This window comes from Bubalus kerabau, chromosome 11 (assembly GCF_029407905.1).
Source record: "Bubalus kerabau isolate K-KA32 ecotype Philippines breed swamp buffalo chromosome 11, PCC_UOA_SB_1v2, whole genome shotgun sequence".
In the NCBI taxonomy this organism is placed as follows: domain Eukaryota; kingdom Metazoa; phylum Chordata; class Mammalia; order Artiodactyla; family Bovidae; genus Bubalus; species Bubalus kerabau.
In genome coordinates this window covers 95,481,374-95,499,083 of record NC_073634.1, presented here as the reverse complement: position 1 = coordinate 95,499,083, position 17,710 = coordinate 95,481,374, and the positions used below count along the sequence as shown (strand labels likewise).

At 51.1% G+C, this 17,710-nt stretch overlaps 1 protein-coding gene across 2 annotated transcripts in view; it reads left to right on the top strand.

Moving 5' to 3' along the window:
• Nucleotides 1–14,739, top strand: part of TTLL11 (tubulin tyrosine ligase like 11) — a 262,192-nt gene extending 247,453 nt beyond the window's left edge. For both annotated transcript variants that reach the window (XM_055541044.1, XM_055541045.1), the window contains one exon: nt 14,393–14,739. In XM_055541044.1, coding sequence (XP_055397019.1) covers nt 14,393–14,688 — 296 coding nt within the window. In that variant the 3' untranslated portion in view covers nt 14,689–14,739. The remainder of the gene's footprint in view (nt 1–14,392) is intronic.
• The last annotated feature ends 2,971 nt before the right edge of the window (nt 14,740–17,710 follow it).

The following is a 17,710-nucleotide window of genomic DNA, read 5'->3' as shown; positions in this document are numbered from 1 at the left end:
CTGCCCACACTTCCCCACTGATCACGGCTGTGGAGGGAGGAGGAAGCCTTATATAAGCGCAGCCTCATGCAACCTTCTGTCATTTTGGCACTCCAGGGCCTGGGGAACCCCTCCCTCCTAAAGTCTCAAGGGAACGTGGCTCTCTTCCGAACAGGCCCGCAGGGACGCTAGCCACCTGCAGGGTAAAATCTGTGCTCTGTAGCCTTTGGGCTGGGCCTGGCCAACCTCCTGTCCATCTTTTGCAACCCCAGCGCCCCAGCCCCTCTCTCCTCTCTGCCACACATGGTGCTTCTCAGGGGCCAGGCCAAAGTGCTTCCTTCTGCACCTCTGCTCTGCTCCTGCTTGCCTCCCTGCCTGCAGCCTACCTTCCCTAACTTGACTGGCTGAGCAATGCCCCCGGGCATGACCCTCCTTTGTGAAGCTTCCAGGTCCCCCGCCCTGCCAGTCACACTGCCTTCTGTGTTGTGGGTTCTTGGCACACCACCCCCCTGCAGGTCTTCCTTTGTTGGATCATAAGTGTTAGTGTCTGTCTGTGTCCCCTCTGCATTTGCCTGCATGGATACTGATGCTCATGCGTGCTTCATACGTGCTTTATACTGGGGGCCTAGGGCCTAGCACAGCAAAAGCTTATTGAAGGAGTGAATGAATGAACAAGTGCTTGAATGGAATGTCTCTGCTTCCTGTTCTCAGAGTGGCCACGTCTGAGCTCCCTAATGATCCCCTGTTGCTCCCTTGGTTACTTGAGACACAGGACACATTGACTTCTGGTCTGCTGCTTCTCCTGCCATGGATGCGGTATGGTCTTGAACATATATGTTCTCTACACTTTGTGTTTCCCTGGTGTCTCAGATAGTAAAGTATCCACCTGCAATGCAAGAGACCCAGGTTCGATCCCTGGGTTGGGAAGATCCCCTGAAGAAGGAAATGTCTACCCACTCCAGTGTTCTTGCCTGGAGAATCCCATGGACAGAGGAGCCTGGTGGGCTACAGTCCACGCGGTCATGAGACACAAATGAGCGACTGACACTTCCACTTTCACTTTCATTCTGGGTACACCCACAGTAGCCAGCTGCAACGGGTACCCTATCCTAGGCATGATCTCCGGTCCAGGAAGTAATAAAATCGTAACCAAGGTCACAGCTGTCCCTAATTCTCCACTTGCTGTGGCCCCAACTGGCCCCCAAACGGCACCGTTCTGAGCTCAAGTGCAGTGAAAGAAATATTTTCGTGCACTAATAAAATTACCTTCTCCAAAGAAGGCAATTTGCATGTTAATGTTTTGGGTAATTCTCTGCAGCTCCAGTGCCCTCGGGGCTGCGATTTCTCTCTGACAAAGTGACAAAAATAAACTCCCGCATAAAAGAGCATTTCTCTTTTCTCTCATTTGTGCTCTAAAGTGACATTCTTAATAGAAGTCAAGTTGAAACCCACTTCTCTGTCTTATTTTTTGACACTGATCTGCCTCCCATCATCTCTCCAAGTGACAGGCCGGGTCCTCGGAGCTCCTTGGTGGGGCTTCTTCTTGAGGACAGACAGGCCTTGGTCCTGGGGATTAGGGAAGAGGGCTGCATTTGGTGGGTGAGTTAGGGTGACCTATTGTTGTTTAGTCGCTCAGTCATGTTCAACTCTTTGTGATCCCATGGACTGTAGCCCACCAGGCTCCTCTGTCCATGGGATTTCCCAGGCAGGAATACTGGAGTGGGTTGCTGTTTCCTTCTCCAGGGGATCTTCCCAACCCAGGGATTGCACCCGCATCTCCTGCATTGGCAGGCATAATCTTCACCACTGAACCACCCACCAGGGGTGACCTAACGTCCCCCAGGTCACCTATTATCTGGAAATAAGGAGCAACTGCAATGGGATGGAGATTCTGAGCCTCTGCCCTCCAGGACCGCAGCACACTGTTTCTGGGCCAGCCTTGGCCCCTTTCATCATCTAAAGATAATAAGGAAAGAAGCTCAGATTTGTGGGGTGTCTTCCAAGTGCCAGACTGGGCCCCCTTAACATCTAAGTCCTCTCACTGAACTGACCCAAGAGCCAGACAGGGTACACAGAAAATGTGCTCTGAGAGTGAAGTGAATGAGCAGAGGCCAGCTATTGCCATTGACCTTAGATGTGTGTGGCATAAAGCCTGGATTCCTTCTGCACTAAATAGATGCTAAAACTGTGCTCATAAACTTAGCCCATGTGCTACAGCTACTCATGCCCGCATGCTCTAGAGCCCATGCTCCACAACAAGAGAAGTCACCGCAATGAGAAGCCTGTGCACCACAATGAAGACCCAGCGCAGCCAAAAATAACTAACTAAATACAATTATTTTTTTTAAAAAAGTGTGCTCATAGCATCAGGGACCCAAGCAGCAGGAAGGGAGGAGAGGACGGCCATTTACCAAACACCTACTGTGTACCACGCACTACGCCTATAGGTTTCTTTCTTTTTTTGAGCAGTAGAATGATTTATTTTTCATTTGTTTAATTTAAAATTTTTAATTAGAAAAACTTATACAATTTTAAAGGTTACTTTTCATTTACAGTTATTTCCAAATATTGGCTATATTCCCCATGGTGTACAATCCATCCTACCTTACACCTAATAGCTTGTATGTCTCCCCGCCCAACCCTTATATTGGCCCTCCCCACACACGCTGGTTTGTTCTCTGTATCTGTGAGTCTGCTCCTTTTTTGTGATATTTTCTAGTTTGCTGTATTTTTTACATTCCTCATATAAGTGATATCACGCAGTATTTGTCTTTTTCTGTCTGACTTATTTCACTTAGCATAATGCCCTCCAAGTCCATCCATGTTGCTGCAAATGGCAAAATGTCATTCTTTTTTTGTGGCTGAGTAATATTCTACTGTGTGTGTGTGTGTGTGTGTGTGTGTGTATCTTCTTTAGCCATTCATCTGTTGCTTCCACATCTTTATACTAACTGATTTCATTCAGTTAGTCAGCTAATGGCCAGGGAGCACCTACCACTTGCCAGGCACAGGTCCAAGTGACCAATAGGACAGACCCCCCCGCCAAGCCCCACACCCCTGACAGCATGGTAGCAAAGACAGATGGACAGTAAGCACAGAAACACAGAAATAAACACTTAATTACATGTTACCATGAGTTCCAGGAAGTAAGTTTTAAAGAGGATAGCAGCGAAGACCTAATAAGGAGATGGGTCAGGGAGAACTGTCAGTAAAAGTAATATTGGAGCCAAGATCTAAGTGCTCCCCAGGGAGAGGCGGTGGGAAAGAGGGTTTCATCAGAGCAGGGGGTTCTCCGGCTCACAGGGCAGCCCCGCTGCAGAGGCAGGCCAGAGCTGGATCCTACCTGGATCTCACCGTGCGCTGACAGCACGTTAAGGATGTAGACTTGTTCTGAACGTTGTTGAAGATCTTAAAGCAGGGGAATACACAGCTTGACTCGTGTTTCTGAAAGGTCATTCTGGATGTGGTGTTAGAAGCTGGGACACCAGCCAGCTGGGAGGCTGTGTAGGGGTTCAGGAGAGTGATGGTCTTGCAGGCAGAGGGTGGGGAGGATGAGGGAGGTAGGGAGCCAGGTGGAAAGCACTTGGGGTGCTGGGGGTGGGGAGGCAGGGACTGTGGGAGAAGGGTTCAACGATGGCTCTCAGAATTCCGGCTAGAGCAACCAAGAGGGTGAAGATAATTTATTTAAATGGGGTTGACGTCAGGAAAAGAAGACCTGGAGATCCATTGCTAACAGGCTCTCTGAGATGCTGATGAGACACCCCAGTGGGCAAAAAAAAAAAAATAGTGAGGCCTGGAAATAACGATTCAATGGCATTGATTTCATAGAGGATATTTAAAGCCTAGGGAATGAATGACAGGGAGAGACAAGAGCTGAGCCCAGGTGGAGAGCCCTGTAGGACCCCATGCGCAGGAGAGCCAGTGAAGCCTGGGAGAGCCTGAGTCCGGAGTTCCCAGAGACAGACAAAGAAAAGCAGGGGAGAGAGTGTCCCGGGAGGGGCTGCTGAAACCATTAGATGGCATTTCTGGGGTTGAGGGGGGGGACCACTCTGAAGAACTCTAATACCATAGTCCTTATGTCTCAGCACAGAAAGAATTCAGTGAGAGGCAAAGTGATGGATGAGAAGTAATTTATTACCATAGGATGCTTATGAGGCTTACAGGTGGGCTAGCAAGAGAGTGCCATACCCTGAGAACTTACTGAGCTACAGTTTTATAATCAAAGGAAAACTGGGGTCGGGGGGGTGGTGGAGAAGACCACTTTCTTTCTCATTCTTGAGTAGATGCCGTGCTTCCATCATCAGCTCCTTCTCCAGGCTGGGCACAGGAGTTTTTTTTGTCCCTACAAGGTCAAGCCGGGACTGTAAAAATTATTTCAGGTCTCTGTACAGAGAGTACCTTTCCATCCTGGGGGTCAATAAATTTCTGAGCCCACCGGGCAGGATGTGGGTCCCTTGCAGCTGTTGTTTTATTGTTTGGGGGCACGTCTTGTGCCAGTGTTACCTGCTTTTGTGGCTAAGCCCGCTTGGTTTCATGGTTAAGCAAACCTGCTTTCTTGAGTAATCCTTAACGTACAGGGGTCTCCCATAGTTTTTCTACTTACAATCCCCCTAGGGGAATTAACCATGTGATCACCTACTTTGTCCCTTTACTCTGTCCCTGTCACTTCCACAAGGACAAATGCAGAGAGTGAGCGAGCTAAGAAGAGCGGGGAGGGAAGGTGGCCAGCCATTTGGCGACAGCAGCTTGGTGGCGAGGTAGGGAACCAGCCACCTGAGGCTCCGGAGGGGAGGCTGTGGAGACGGGGCCTGCACCAGCATCCCTTTGGGAAATTTGGCTGAGCATGGAGCAGAGATGGAAAGGTGATGCGTGGATGCAATGTCAAAGCAGCCTTTTAACGCAAGACCGGGTCTGTTTGCTGGCCAGTGGGCACGATTCGGGAGGGAGACCCTGATGATCTGGGGGCACTGGGCACTGACTGCAGACCACGTGCCCCTCCTCCCTTAGGCTCTGCCACGTTCCTGCCTCTCACAGGCATCATCTGCTTCTTCCTTTGCCTTCTAACCCTTCCTTCTCCTGGTCCCACCCCCTCCCTCCCCTCCCTTCCCCTCTCCTCCCTCCCTCCCTTCAGATGAGGGATGAGGGCTTGCCTGGCTCCGTATCCCCCTGATTGGTGGTCAGCAAAAGTCTGTGGAATTGAACTGCTCTAGTTGCTGCCTTACACAAATCCTCTCAGAGCAAGGCCATGGTGGGGAAGAGTTAGATTTGCTCTCTGGAAAAGCAGAGACAGTACAGAAGCTTTGCATATTTCACCCCAGTGGCAGAAAGCACACAGCGAGACAGGGCCTCCTAGGGAGGTGATGAGACTGCCCACCCCCCATCACTGTAAGTGTCCAACTGAGGGATAGATGACCACCATCAGCAATGTCAGGGTGGGCATCCTTGACTCAGCACCTCACGGGGAAACGGCAGGAGCCAGAGAGACAGCACCAGAAACCATGCTCTTCCTGCTGGCCCAAGACTTACAGCCCCTTCCCTGCCTCTCTGCGTGACCCGGGGTCAGGAGGGCAGATTCAGAGCTGGGCTCGCATCCCCGCCGCCACCTCCAGGCTGTGGGGCTCCAGGTGAAGGTCTCTATCTCCTGCACCCCAGAAGCTGTAGCATCCAACTAATAAACAGCCAAGACAAAAGCAAAATTTTGCTGTATCACTAAACACAGGTGAACAAGCACAGGGTTAAATGGAAATCAGAAATGCACCTGCCACCTGGATTTTTTTTTAAGAGGTTTTCTTTTTAAAAATAGTATTTTTGTTTTTATTTATTTATTTTAAAGTTACTATTATTATTTATCTTTTGGCCGCACTGCATGGCATGTGGTATTTTAGTTCCCTGACCAGGGATTGAACCCATGCCCTCTGCGTTGGCAGCGTGGAGTCTTAACCACTGGACCGCCAGGGAAGTCCCTAGATTTTGTTTTGAGGGTGAGGTAGAGGCACCCCATAAAGAGCTCACCCCAGTGCCTGATGCATACAAAGCATGCGCTCTATGCCAGCTACTCATTACTTCTTACCAAGTGGTGTTGTGGTGCTCTAAGGGCCTGGATTCTGTGATCTCTGAAGTCCTTTCCAAGCCAGAGATCGTGACCCCTGCTGAGGGATGAATGTTGAGCCTCAGAAGGTCCATGGGAGCCATTAATCCCACCAGAAGCATCTGGAAGAGCACCAAGGAGGTGGCAGGAAGCGGTGACCAGCCCTGCAGCCCATCTCCCCAGACGATGACTCAGGAGTTTGCATCCGCCTCGTGATGGAATCAGGGGTGACCCTGGCTGGGGCTGGAGTGGGATCTTCAGGCCACTCTGCACTCGCCAGCGGTGTGACCTGCGATTAATGAAATGATGGAATAACTGCTTTCATCTTTGCTTATGTTTGTTATGTGGGTGCTGCGGGCTTCTGGGGGTAATGATTTTTCTCCAAGGTCTATTTATGGTTCACTCCTGACACTTAGTAATTTTTCCATCTAGCCAAGGACAGAGGTGATGGTGACTCGCTGCTGCAATGCCTAGATACAAGAACTCTGTGCGTGAGACCTCTGTTCCCCAGCTATAAGGAAATGGCTGTCTCCTCTGTCCCTTAAAGGTTGAGCCTTGAGGGAGTTTCCATCTGTTTTGGGATGAGATGGTGTAGACCAGCAGTGGGGGACCCAGTACCGCCACCCTGGACAGTGCAAACTGGGGCATAGGAAATGTGACCTTGGGCAAGTGGCTGGGCCTCTCTGGGTTCAGCCGTCTCAGCTGCACAGTGTGAATATCAGCAGGACCAGGCTCTCAGGGTTGTTGTGAGATTGAAGGGACATGTGCAGGGAAAATGCACAGCGTGAGTCAGGGTGGCAGAACATCGTCAATAAATGTGGTTTGAGATTTTAATTATTATAATAGAATTTTTAAAGATATTCTTTTTTAAAAAAATTTATTTGTTTATTTTATTTTTGGCTGTGCTGGGTCTTCATTTCTATGTGGGCTTTTCTCTGGTTGTGGAGAGCAGGGTGTTGCTCTCTAGTTGCAGCGCGCAGGCTTCTCATTGCGGTGACTTCTCTTGTTGTGGAGCACAGGGTCTAGGCACACAGGCTCGGTAATTGTGGCGCATAGGCTTAGTTGCTCCATGGCATATGGGATCTTCCTGGATCAGGGATCGAACCCGTGTCTCCTGCATTGGCAGGCAGATTCTTTACCACTGACCCAGCAGAGAAGCCCAATTATTATTTTTCAAACATTCAGAAGCCACTATCCCTCCTAACACTTCTGGAATCCTGAGAAATGGCCCAATCCTCTCTCTGCCCATTTTACAGAAGGGGAACGTGAGGCCCAGAGAGGGGGAGTAATTGCCCCAAAGCCACGACACGCGGAGGGCAGAGACCAAGTGATAATCCAGGTCCTCTAACCCCGCAGCATAATTTTTCCTCCTGTAATCCCAGTCAGTCGGCTCATTGATTCCACAAACACTTCCAGAAAGCCTGCTCTGTGCCAGCTGGAGATGGGGGCTCAGGCTCCCCAGCCTCAGGACAGCCTAGTGTGGAGATGAGCCAGTTGGTTAGTGCAGTAGAAGAAGCAAATGAAGCCAGCGTCATGATAGCGCTCCAGGCAGCGGGAGGTGAAAGGGCAGGCATTAAAGCAGGGAGATGACTGGTTTTTTTAAGCGCTGCATTGGGCTTTTTCTAGGGAGTGCTTGATAAAAGCCACTCTTTACAGACATAGAAACCAAGCCCTCCAGAGGAGAACTGGCTCCCGAAAGACTAGACAGCTAGCACGCAGCAGAGTGGGAACCAGACCAGCCCAATCAGTCATTCCTCCATGGAGCCAGATGCCATCTCTCGGGAAAGGCCCAGTTTTCATCTCCCGCAGTGGAGCCCTTTGAGACCCCAGCCCCAGGCTTGGGGGAAGGACTATGGTAATGCTTCGGGGGACCGACTGCAGCTACAGATCAGAGCAGACTGCAAGCCACCCCAAGAACGGGGAGAAGACAGATCCTCGTGATTAACCACCTCGGAGGCGGTGCAGCCTTCACATAGCTCTTCTGGGGAGCATTGTGCTGCACAGAGAGGAACCACTAAAGTAATTCTAGTCAAGATCACTCAGCTTTATTTCCCACCACCGATTCCAAACAGAAAGCCTGTATACTTGCACATTTAAAAAGTCACTATGAGACAGAAACCTCTCTTCCAGGTGAGCAATGAGAAAGAGATTTAAAGGTTGGGGTGAGAGAAAGAATCAGCGAATAGCTGTCCTAATCCAGCACACCAATATTTTGAAATAGAATTACTAGCAAGGAAGCACAGGTATATTTGAGAGGGAAAAAAAATATATCTCATATTCAGTGTGGGGTAATATCTCTGGCTGTCGACAATGATTTGGATTTAATTATATCATATATGCAAATGTGCTCTATAAACTATAAAATAATACATAAATGTCAGATGTTAAGAAAGAACACTGTGTTGGAAAGAGAACTGTGGGTTTGAGAGTCAGCTAAGGTTTAAATGCCGCCTCATCCACTTAAGGGGACCTAGACAAGCCACTTGGCCTTTCTGGGTCTCAACTGTAAGTGGGGAATCCTTGTAATAACGTCCTCTTCTGAAAGCGACTCAGAGAACCAGATGAGAAAACGGATATTCTTTGTAAACTGGCAGGTGCTCTACACACAGACCGCATTATTCTTATTTCCATCCTTAAGCCCCAGAGTAGATGATGAGATTATCAGGACACAGCTGCCAGCACTGCCCTTAAGTCCAGTGATCAAGAGCCCCTCCCTGGGCGTGGACAGCAGCAGGCTGGGGGCCAGGAGCCGGTGGGCCCTCTCTCACCAGGCTGATGGACAGAATGAGGCCACAGTCTGTCAGGGGCTGCATCCTATATGCAAGTGGCCACCTCGGCGAGAGCCATGTGGATGGCTACACTGGAAGGTTCCAAGGGTTGCTTTCTCCAGCGAGATCCGTGAACCCAAATGAAGTTTAGAAAAACACTCAGCAGCTGATCTTCAGGCACAGCGGGCAGGAGGGGAAAGCCTGTTTGCGAAACCCAGGGGACGGTTCTGCACCTCCTTGCTGGCATCCAGCAGAAATGGGAGTGGTGGGAGGTAGGCTCCCTCATTCACTGCAAGGCAGCATCGTTCCTTCCTTCTAAGTGACTGGAATTAACACCCCGACCTGGCCATCTCTTTGACGGCTCTTGAAGCCTCAGCACAGTCAAAAAGTTACGGGAACAGTCCTAGGCTCAGGCACCTTACTGGCTGTATGACTTTGACAAGTCTCTTGAATATAAAACGAGATTGATGGTAACACTTGCTCCCTGAGATTTCTGAGAGATTCGTTCAGTTAAATAATGCAAGTGCACCCTTCGCCCAGGGCTTGCACATAATGAAGGCTCAAAGAATATGAAGTGCTATTGTTTCCTTTCATCCCTTTTACTGTAATGGGTCACTGAAGCAATGTTACCAAAGAGATGCTTCCAGTTCCGCATCAGAGCTGTAAGGAGTGATCCACTAGGGCTGGTGGAGAAGCAGGGGAGAGGGGCAGGGTTTCTTACATTTTCTCCTAAATAGCTCAAGTAATCTCGAAGACCTGGTAAATGGTAGGAGAGACTGCAAGTACTGGCTGCACCTCAGCAGAACCAAGCTACAGACCAGGGTGCTATGGACTAAAGCATGCCCTACCCCCCACTTTCAATCATGTGTTGGAACCCTAGTATGACTGTTTTTGGAGTTGGGGCCTCTGAGGAAGTAATTAAGGTTAAATGAAGTCATAAGGGTGAGGCCCTGATCCAGTAGGACTGGTGTCGTTATAAGAAGAGATGCCAAATTGCTGGCTCTCTTTCTCTCTCTCTGCCTTGGGAAGGCACAGAGAGAAGGCGGCTGTCTGCAAGCCAAGAAGAGAGCCCTCACCAGAACCACACCATGCTAGCACTCTGATCTCAGACTTTCCACCCCCAGAACTGTTGAGAGAATAAACGTCTGTTGTCTGAGCCACCCTGGCTATGGTGTTGTGTTATGATATTTGGCAGCCCACGCAGATGAAGATGGTAGAGACAGGTGGGCAGTGGGATTTCAGAGGAGAGAGCTGTTCTCTGCACCCCTAGAGGTTCTTGACCACCCATGGCAGGGCTAGTCCAACGCTAGGTTTCTCAAAAGACCATGCTCTCAACTTCTTCACTCCACTGCCTCCTCAAGAGCCCGTCAGAGACAGCCAAGAGGGAATGTTCATCGCGAAGCTTCCTGATCACCCTTGAGTGTCGGATCCCCAGCGCTGCAGTTACAAGCAGTATCTGGGCCTCATCACCAACAGACAGCCTCCAGGGGACAGGAACAGGAACCTGCATTTCCGGCAAGGTCCCCAGGTTATTTTACAGATAAAATGTTAGCAAAACACGGGCCTTGAGGGGAAGGCCAGTCCCCTCAGCCTGCTGTTAGAACCCCTTCTTCGTGAGGACTCCTGACTCGCCTTCATGCCCCCATCCACCCCATTGGCCCCTCAGAGACATAGGCACGACCCCCAGATTCTATCCAGAACCTCATCACCTTTCACCACGCCACCACCCCCCACTGCTGCCTGGTCCAAGTCGCTATCAGCCCTCGCCTGGACCAGCACAGTAACCCCCTAATGCATCTTCCCGATCTTTTTCTCCTGTGCCCCTGCCACTTGCTGTCAACACAGCACCCACCTGACCATGTCACCTGGAAACTTCCCAGTGGCCACCTGTCTTCCTCAGCATGAGATGCAAAGTCCCACCTTGGTCCACAGGGCCCTTATGGCCTGGCCTACCAGAATCTTTCAGGCCCACACTCCATCAGCACAGACAGAGAAGGGCAGGGCCTGGCAGAGGGCAATAGAGCTTGCCGCCCATCCACCCCCGCCCCCGCTTAGTGGTCAAGCCGTGACGCTAGAAGAAACCGGGGATGTGTGGTTTCTCAGAAACCAAGAGAGGACTTAATGCAGAGTTGGAACAAGTTCATGCTTTTCCAGCTCCATCATTAGTCTTTTAAAAATAACTGATTGCAAGTCTGCTTTCAATCAGAGTGTCTTAAAAGGCAGACATTTTTAGCCCAAAGTCAAGCTTCTGTCAGTTTCAGGGGCCAGCCCTTTTGCAAGCAGGCCCCTTTTAGCAGATGGGCTTTCAGAGTGGAGAAAGAACAGACTGAACCTGGCAGCAGGAGGAGGCGAGGCAGGGACAGGTTCTCAAAGTGGGGTCCCGACTAGGAGCCTTGTCACCACCTGAGGATGTGTTCAAAGCGCAAGTTCTCAGACCTTCAGAAGCAAGAACCCTGGGGTGGAGCTGCAGTCTGTATTCCAACACGGCTTCTGAACAGAATCAGCAGAGCCTGAGGCCTGGGTTCAAATCCCAGCCCTGCCGCTTACCAGCATGTGACCTGAGGGCAAGTTATGTGATCTGTCTGGGCCTCAGTCTTCTCATCTGCACAGTGGGACATGTAGTGAGGATCGGAGCACTGGCATCGTGTATGTGACCCATGCAGGAGTCAGTAATGTCCATTCCCCTTCATCCTCGTGCGTATACTTTATATAAACTTTTTATCAAAGTAGAACATGTATGCAGAAAGTTTGCACTCTAATTTTTCAAAGCAATGACTTCAAATAGTAGCAAAGTCTTCATGATTAGAAGCAGCTGTCCCAGCATCACCTTTTTCCACTCTCTAGATTTTCCAGTTGCATTATTTTTTAATTGCACACATGTGTACTATAGAAAATCTGAAAATGTAGATGAGCAAAAAGAAAACCAAGGATAACACAGTCAACCCCATTTCTCGTTTTATCAATAATGAGATATTGATAATGATTTCTCAATGATTTAGCCATACTTTTTTCTCCCGAAAGAGGTCTTAATTGTATTTTGGGGGGTGTGTTATTGCTCTAATCACAGTCTGCCTCCAATTAAGGGAAGGAAATGGGTGTTTGTTGAGTAAAAGGTGCTCAGTCTTCACTGTTCAGAGTGCGTGCTCCAGAGACCAGCAGCCTGGGTACCACTGGGAAGCTTGGCAGAAATGCAGGGTCTTGGGCCCCATCCTGGAATCTGCATTTTTTGACAAGACTGTGGTTAAAGTGAGGATGGGGGGTTGTAGACCCCAGAGCTATGAAACTTGCAGTCACGCACTGTTCTTCCAGTCCTGGATAGGAGACTCGAGCTAGCATATAAATACGTGCGGCTTCCTTTATAAACGGAAAGTCTTGCCGCAAAGCACTGCCAGCTGAACTAAACAATGTGATTGATGAGGAGGGTGATTTACATTCTGGCCTGAGCTCCTTATCTTGTCAGGGACCAGGGACATGCCGTTCCTGGACCCGGCACCCGTCTGCCGACCACACTTGGAGCAGCGGCGCTCTGGAGATCACACACTTGTGAAGTTGGGGGCGGGGACTGCCCTGGCTTTCTCTGGTTTTAGATCCCAGCCTCTTCAGCCTGCATGTCCTGGACCCTCCCGCTGCCTGTGCACACACACACACACACGCACACACGCACACACACGCACGCACACCCTAGGAGAGCCCTGGCCCAGAGTCAGTGATTAGAAAACGTCTGTCTCCTCATACAGGCTCAGGCCTCATCCCCTGCATCTCAGTCGGTACCAGGCCTCTATTTACATTAAAAGGGTTACTGTTCTTTTTATCAGCTCCTGTCAAGACCAAGCAGGGGACTTGCAGAACGTCTGGAGTCAAGAGAAGCTGAGTAAAAATAAGCTTTGATGGACTTAGAAGAAGATTAGAAACAAAAAACAGAAAAGCAATGTCTTTGCTCAGCTCAAGTTTCCAACACAAAAAGATCTCTCAGATCCCAGGGTCCATATATCATCCAATATTTACGAACTCCAGGCCAGGCTTCCACCTACAGTGACAGAGCAGGCAACCAGTTTGTCTGAGAAGGAAGCAAGGCCCCTGGGAAGGTGTGGATTACGAGTGGGAGCTGGCTTCTCTAAAAGTACCGTGTGGCGTTTGGTCCAGCCTTAGAGCCATCTTCCCCAAGGAGCCCAGGGAGCCCCATGATTTTGGGTCATGGAGCTCACTTTCACTAGAATGTTGGGAAGACTCAGAACCTTTTGCGAGGCACAACTTGGTTAGGAGAATTGGGAGTCAGAGTGTGAATTTCCAAGCCACAATTCTCTGGCTGTGTGACCTTAGGGAAGTTACTCAACGTCTCTGATTGTTAGTTTCCATATCTGTAAAATGGGACATCATAATAGTGACCTTGCAAAGGCATGTCTGTGAAGCGCCTAGCGCTGACTCATTCATTCGTTCACTCACATAGTCAGTCCCTCTGTATGGAGCATCTTCTGGGGACCTGGCGCTGGGGGGGGACTGAGGTGAGCTGGAGCCCACAGCCCAGCAGGGAAGCTAGAGATTGTCAGTGAACCGCGCAAATAAAACCCTGAACTAGCCGCCAAAAGTGCTACCAAGAAAAAGGCAAGAAGCCTCTACCAGGGGCTGGATCTTACCTGGGACTCAGAGGAGGGTTTGCTGAGTAAGTGATTTTCAGCTCAAATCCCAAGAAGGAGTAGGAATTTATGAGGCAAAATAGAATAACCTTCCAGGCGCAGAATGGGGTTTCCTATTAATACCTTTCAGAATATAGTTTTGAGTATAGAGAAGGGGTCAGGTATGTTTTACTTTTTGAGGTTAAAATTTACATGTAGCAAAATGCACAAATTTTAACTTAAGGTACAATTTGTGGATTTTGAGAAATGTAACTGACATGCCTATGAGGGCTTTCCCTGGGTAGCTCAGATGATAAAGAATCTGCCTGCAGTACGAGTAGACCCAGGTTCGATCCCTGGGTGGGGAAGATCCCCTGGAGAAAGGAATGGCTACCCACTCTGGTATTCTTGCCTGGGAAATCCCAGGGACAGAGGAGCCTGGCAGGCTACATACAGTCCATGGGGTCACCAAGAGTCAGACATGACTGAGCGCCTAGCACTTTCCATGAGGTTATAGAATGGCCATCAAGTTGGACTCATCTTCACACCCTCTCCCTTATTGTAAAAGTTGTGGGCTGGGTTTTAATGGGAACATTTGATGGCGATGCAAGAGAATAAGGCGTTGGGCTAGGTTTAAATCCCAGCCCTACCGCTTTCTACCACTGGACTTTGCCCAGGTCTCTCCAGTTCTCTGAGACTCAGTTTCCTCATGTGTAAAACTGGGTTGTTGAACCTTCTTCACAGGGCAGCTTAAAGGGTGAATCTGCAAGTGGTTGTGAACGCCCAGCTGGCCGGGCGCTGGTCAAGCAGGCTGATACAACCCTGTTTCCTCTCCGAAGGAAACGGCGGTGGGGAGAGAGCCTGGTGGTTGGCGCGTTGGGAAGCCAGGGTGCCTGCGCGCGCGCGCGCACCAAGTCCCCCTAACGCCGGTCTCTCGTCCACAGGGATGTGCCTGCAGGCCTTCGTGGAGGCCTTCTTTTACCTGGCCCAGAGGAAGTTCAAGATGCTGCCGCTCCACGAGCAGGTGGCCTCGCTGATTGACCTGTGTGAATACCACCTGTCCTTGCTGGATGAGAAGCGCCTGGTGTGTGGCCGCAGCGGCACATCGTCAGGGAGCCGGCTCCAGCCCAGCGGAACCCCGCAGGAGGCCGCGCCTCCAGCCCCACCGGCCGAGGGCCGGCCCCAGCCCTGCACAGACGGCGCCCACAAGGTCTCCCACTCTAGGCACACCCTGTCCTGAGGGCCGCTCTGTCTTCCCGGAAGAAGGCTGAGCCTGAAAGACGCCACCCCCGGGCTTCCTGCTGGTGGAGAGATGGCAGGATGCTAAGTCCCAGCCCGAGATCCCGCTCCTCGTCTCCGCGTTCCGCTGAGCTGCGCTTGGCGAGCCCGCCTGATTCTCGCCCGCTCTCCTTCCCAGCACCTCTTGGTGGCCCACCTGCTCGCGAGCCATCAGCGGACATATGATATCCAAAACGTGACAGATGGCCTCTTCTCTTCTGGGCTCGTGGGAAGCCACAACTGGGGATAAAAAGCTGCTGTGTTTGGGGCAGGGTGGGGGGCACCAACAACCTCAAGACGGAGAGCCATGCAGAGGAAAGAACTCAAGGCAGCTGCGTCTGGGGTCTGCCGGGGGTGGGGTGGGGGGGCGGCGCAGAGAGAATATGGTTAGAGCCTAGGAACATCATGTTTGACTTCCTACCACCCCGTTCTGTGAAAATGAAGTGGAAATACCCAGGAGGCCTGCACGCTGTCCCACCCCAATCATGTGCTGCGTGGGTGCAGTTAACAGACCGACCTGGCTGATTTCATGAGCTTGTCTGTTGTCAGCAGTGTTCCGTGTGTTACTCATTAAGATACAGATTTCACTGAGAGGGAGCTCAGGAAGGCTCCCGGAGTCTCAGAGCTGGCTGCAGCCTGTGAGCCACCTTCTGTCCCATTTGGTTTGACCCAACAGCAGGGGTTCCCCAGTCATGTGTCCTCTGATCAGAGCTCTCCACGGTGGGGCGATCACCATGTGTGCCCAGAGTGTGCGGGGAGCCCTGGGGATGGTGGGGGCTTCAGAGGGGAGGAATGTGTCTATAAGCCCTGCGTAAGGATCAGAGCGAGTCAGAGCTTGACATTAGAAGTGTTGGGGAAAGGGGAGTCACATTCTCCCTTCAATGAGACCCTTACCATTCATGTCCCCAGATATCCACCCCCCAACCCTGCCCGTCTCAGAGGGGAAGCTTCAGAAGCAGCGGAAGGGAGCACTTTGGAAAATGGCCACAGGCAAGTCAGGGTCCAGGGCCCGCTGACCATAGGCAGACGAGAAGCTGCCCTTGTACAGCCAATCTCCCCAGAGCGCTGTTGGGTTTGGGGTTAACATGGCCCTTCCCAGAAGGTCCCCGTTTATAAAGGACCCTGGAGGGCCCTGGAAGGAGCTCACCATCAGGCTCTGAGGGAGGAGAATGAAGGGTCTTGGACGGCATTCGTTAGCATGGTGCCTGGCACACAGTAGGACTCAGAAAATGCTCATGAACGTAGGATCCAGGAAGGGTCAGAGATGTGTCCTAGACCAGCACAGACATCTTCCTTTCCCTACTTTTCCTCTTCCTCCTAACACTCCTCCCTATCTCTGAGCCAAATCCCCTTCACTTCAAACAGTGGGAGCAGTTGCATCAAGGTCCAGCACAGACCTTGGTCCCTCGTAGGTGTTCAAAAAGTGTCTGTTGAAATGCACGGCTGGGAGTCATCCTCTCTGGAATTTTTTTCAACCCAAAGGGAAGGCTGTTAATCTAAGATCGCTCCAGCTGTTGGGCAGTTTAGGGGGTGGGATGGGGGTCTGTTGATCCTTGCCTCACCTTCCCTCTAGCCAGACGCCCATTCCCTCAAGGTGTGAAGTCTGCCTCCCCCGCCCCCACAGGGTGGCTCCCATGTGATGCCCTCATCCCATTGCTTCTCCCCTCCTTCTCCTAGAAGCCCAGGGCAGACCCAGGTCTGCAGCCCGTCCACAGCCAGGGGGCCCTGGCAGTCCCCGCGCCCTGCAGGGCCCATGCTGGGCTGTTAGGTGATGGGAGACTTTGTCTTTCTATAAAGAAAATAAATGCCTCTATTTTCCCAGCAAAAAGCAGGGGGTGGCCACAGGTGGGAGGGACGGGAGGTACCCGAGGAGCAGCAAGTGCCTCCCAAGTGGGGACATTTTAGAGGTGTCATCAGCTCTGTTTTCCAGTCGTCCAGGGCACTTATGTAAGGCCGTTCCCATTTTCAGAAAAGGGAAACAAGGCCTGGGAGGTCACGTGGTAGGTCAGGTGTCGGTCCAGGTCTGTCAGTCGACTCCAGAGCCCCATCTCCTCTGTGTCCCCAGGTAAGTATGAATCCAGCTTCAAACAGAGCACTGGTGGGTCCTTCCTGCCTGGGGACCCCCAGGGCTCTGCACACTGCCACGCCATCTGGTGTCACAGGTCAGGACCACCAGTGTTCCTAAACTGTCTACTGTGAGAAAATGAGTTTGAAACCCTTTGTCCGCTCTCCCAGAACCCTGTGACCACAGCAGATGGATTTCACAGCGAACGACCCAAGTAAATGGTCCCCGCACGCTTATTAGCAGCTGGGAGCAGCAAAGCATCTTTTAGACAAAGTTCTAACTTGATATCATTTCTTGAAGTCGGTTTCCAGAAAGCACGCCCTTGACAAAATGGGATGCCATCATCAAGTTCCAAACCAACCAAACACATTGAATTTTTTAGAAAAAAAATAACCAGTCGGCTGAATTCTAGGGGACTTCCCTATTGGTTCGGGGGTTAAGAACCCGCCTGCCAGTGTAGGGGACATGGGTTCAATCCCTGCTCGGGGAAGATTCCACATGCCACAGGACAACTAAGCTCGTACACCACAACTACCGGGTCTGCACTCTAGAGCCCAAGCTCTGCAACAAGAGAAACCCTCACACGGAACCTGGAGAGCAGCCCCTGCTCGCCACAACTAGAGAGAGCTCACACACAGCAACAAAGACCCAGCACAGCCAAGAATACATTAAATCAATTAAAAAAAAATTTTTTTAATAGGCTGAATTCCCCTTGCTCTGTTTGGGGTGAACCTCAGCTCCTAGGATGAGGACCGTCCTCCTTTCACCCCTCGCCTCTCACCTGGAGGCATGGTTGTTGGGTGGTCACAGTCTAGAAGGAGCCCCTCCAGGGCAGGACAGGGCCTGAGAAGCCCCGTGGCCCTCAGTGAGTGTTGGGGAACCGAGGCTGCCGTAGTACAGGAGGTCAGCGAGTGACAGA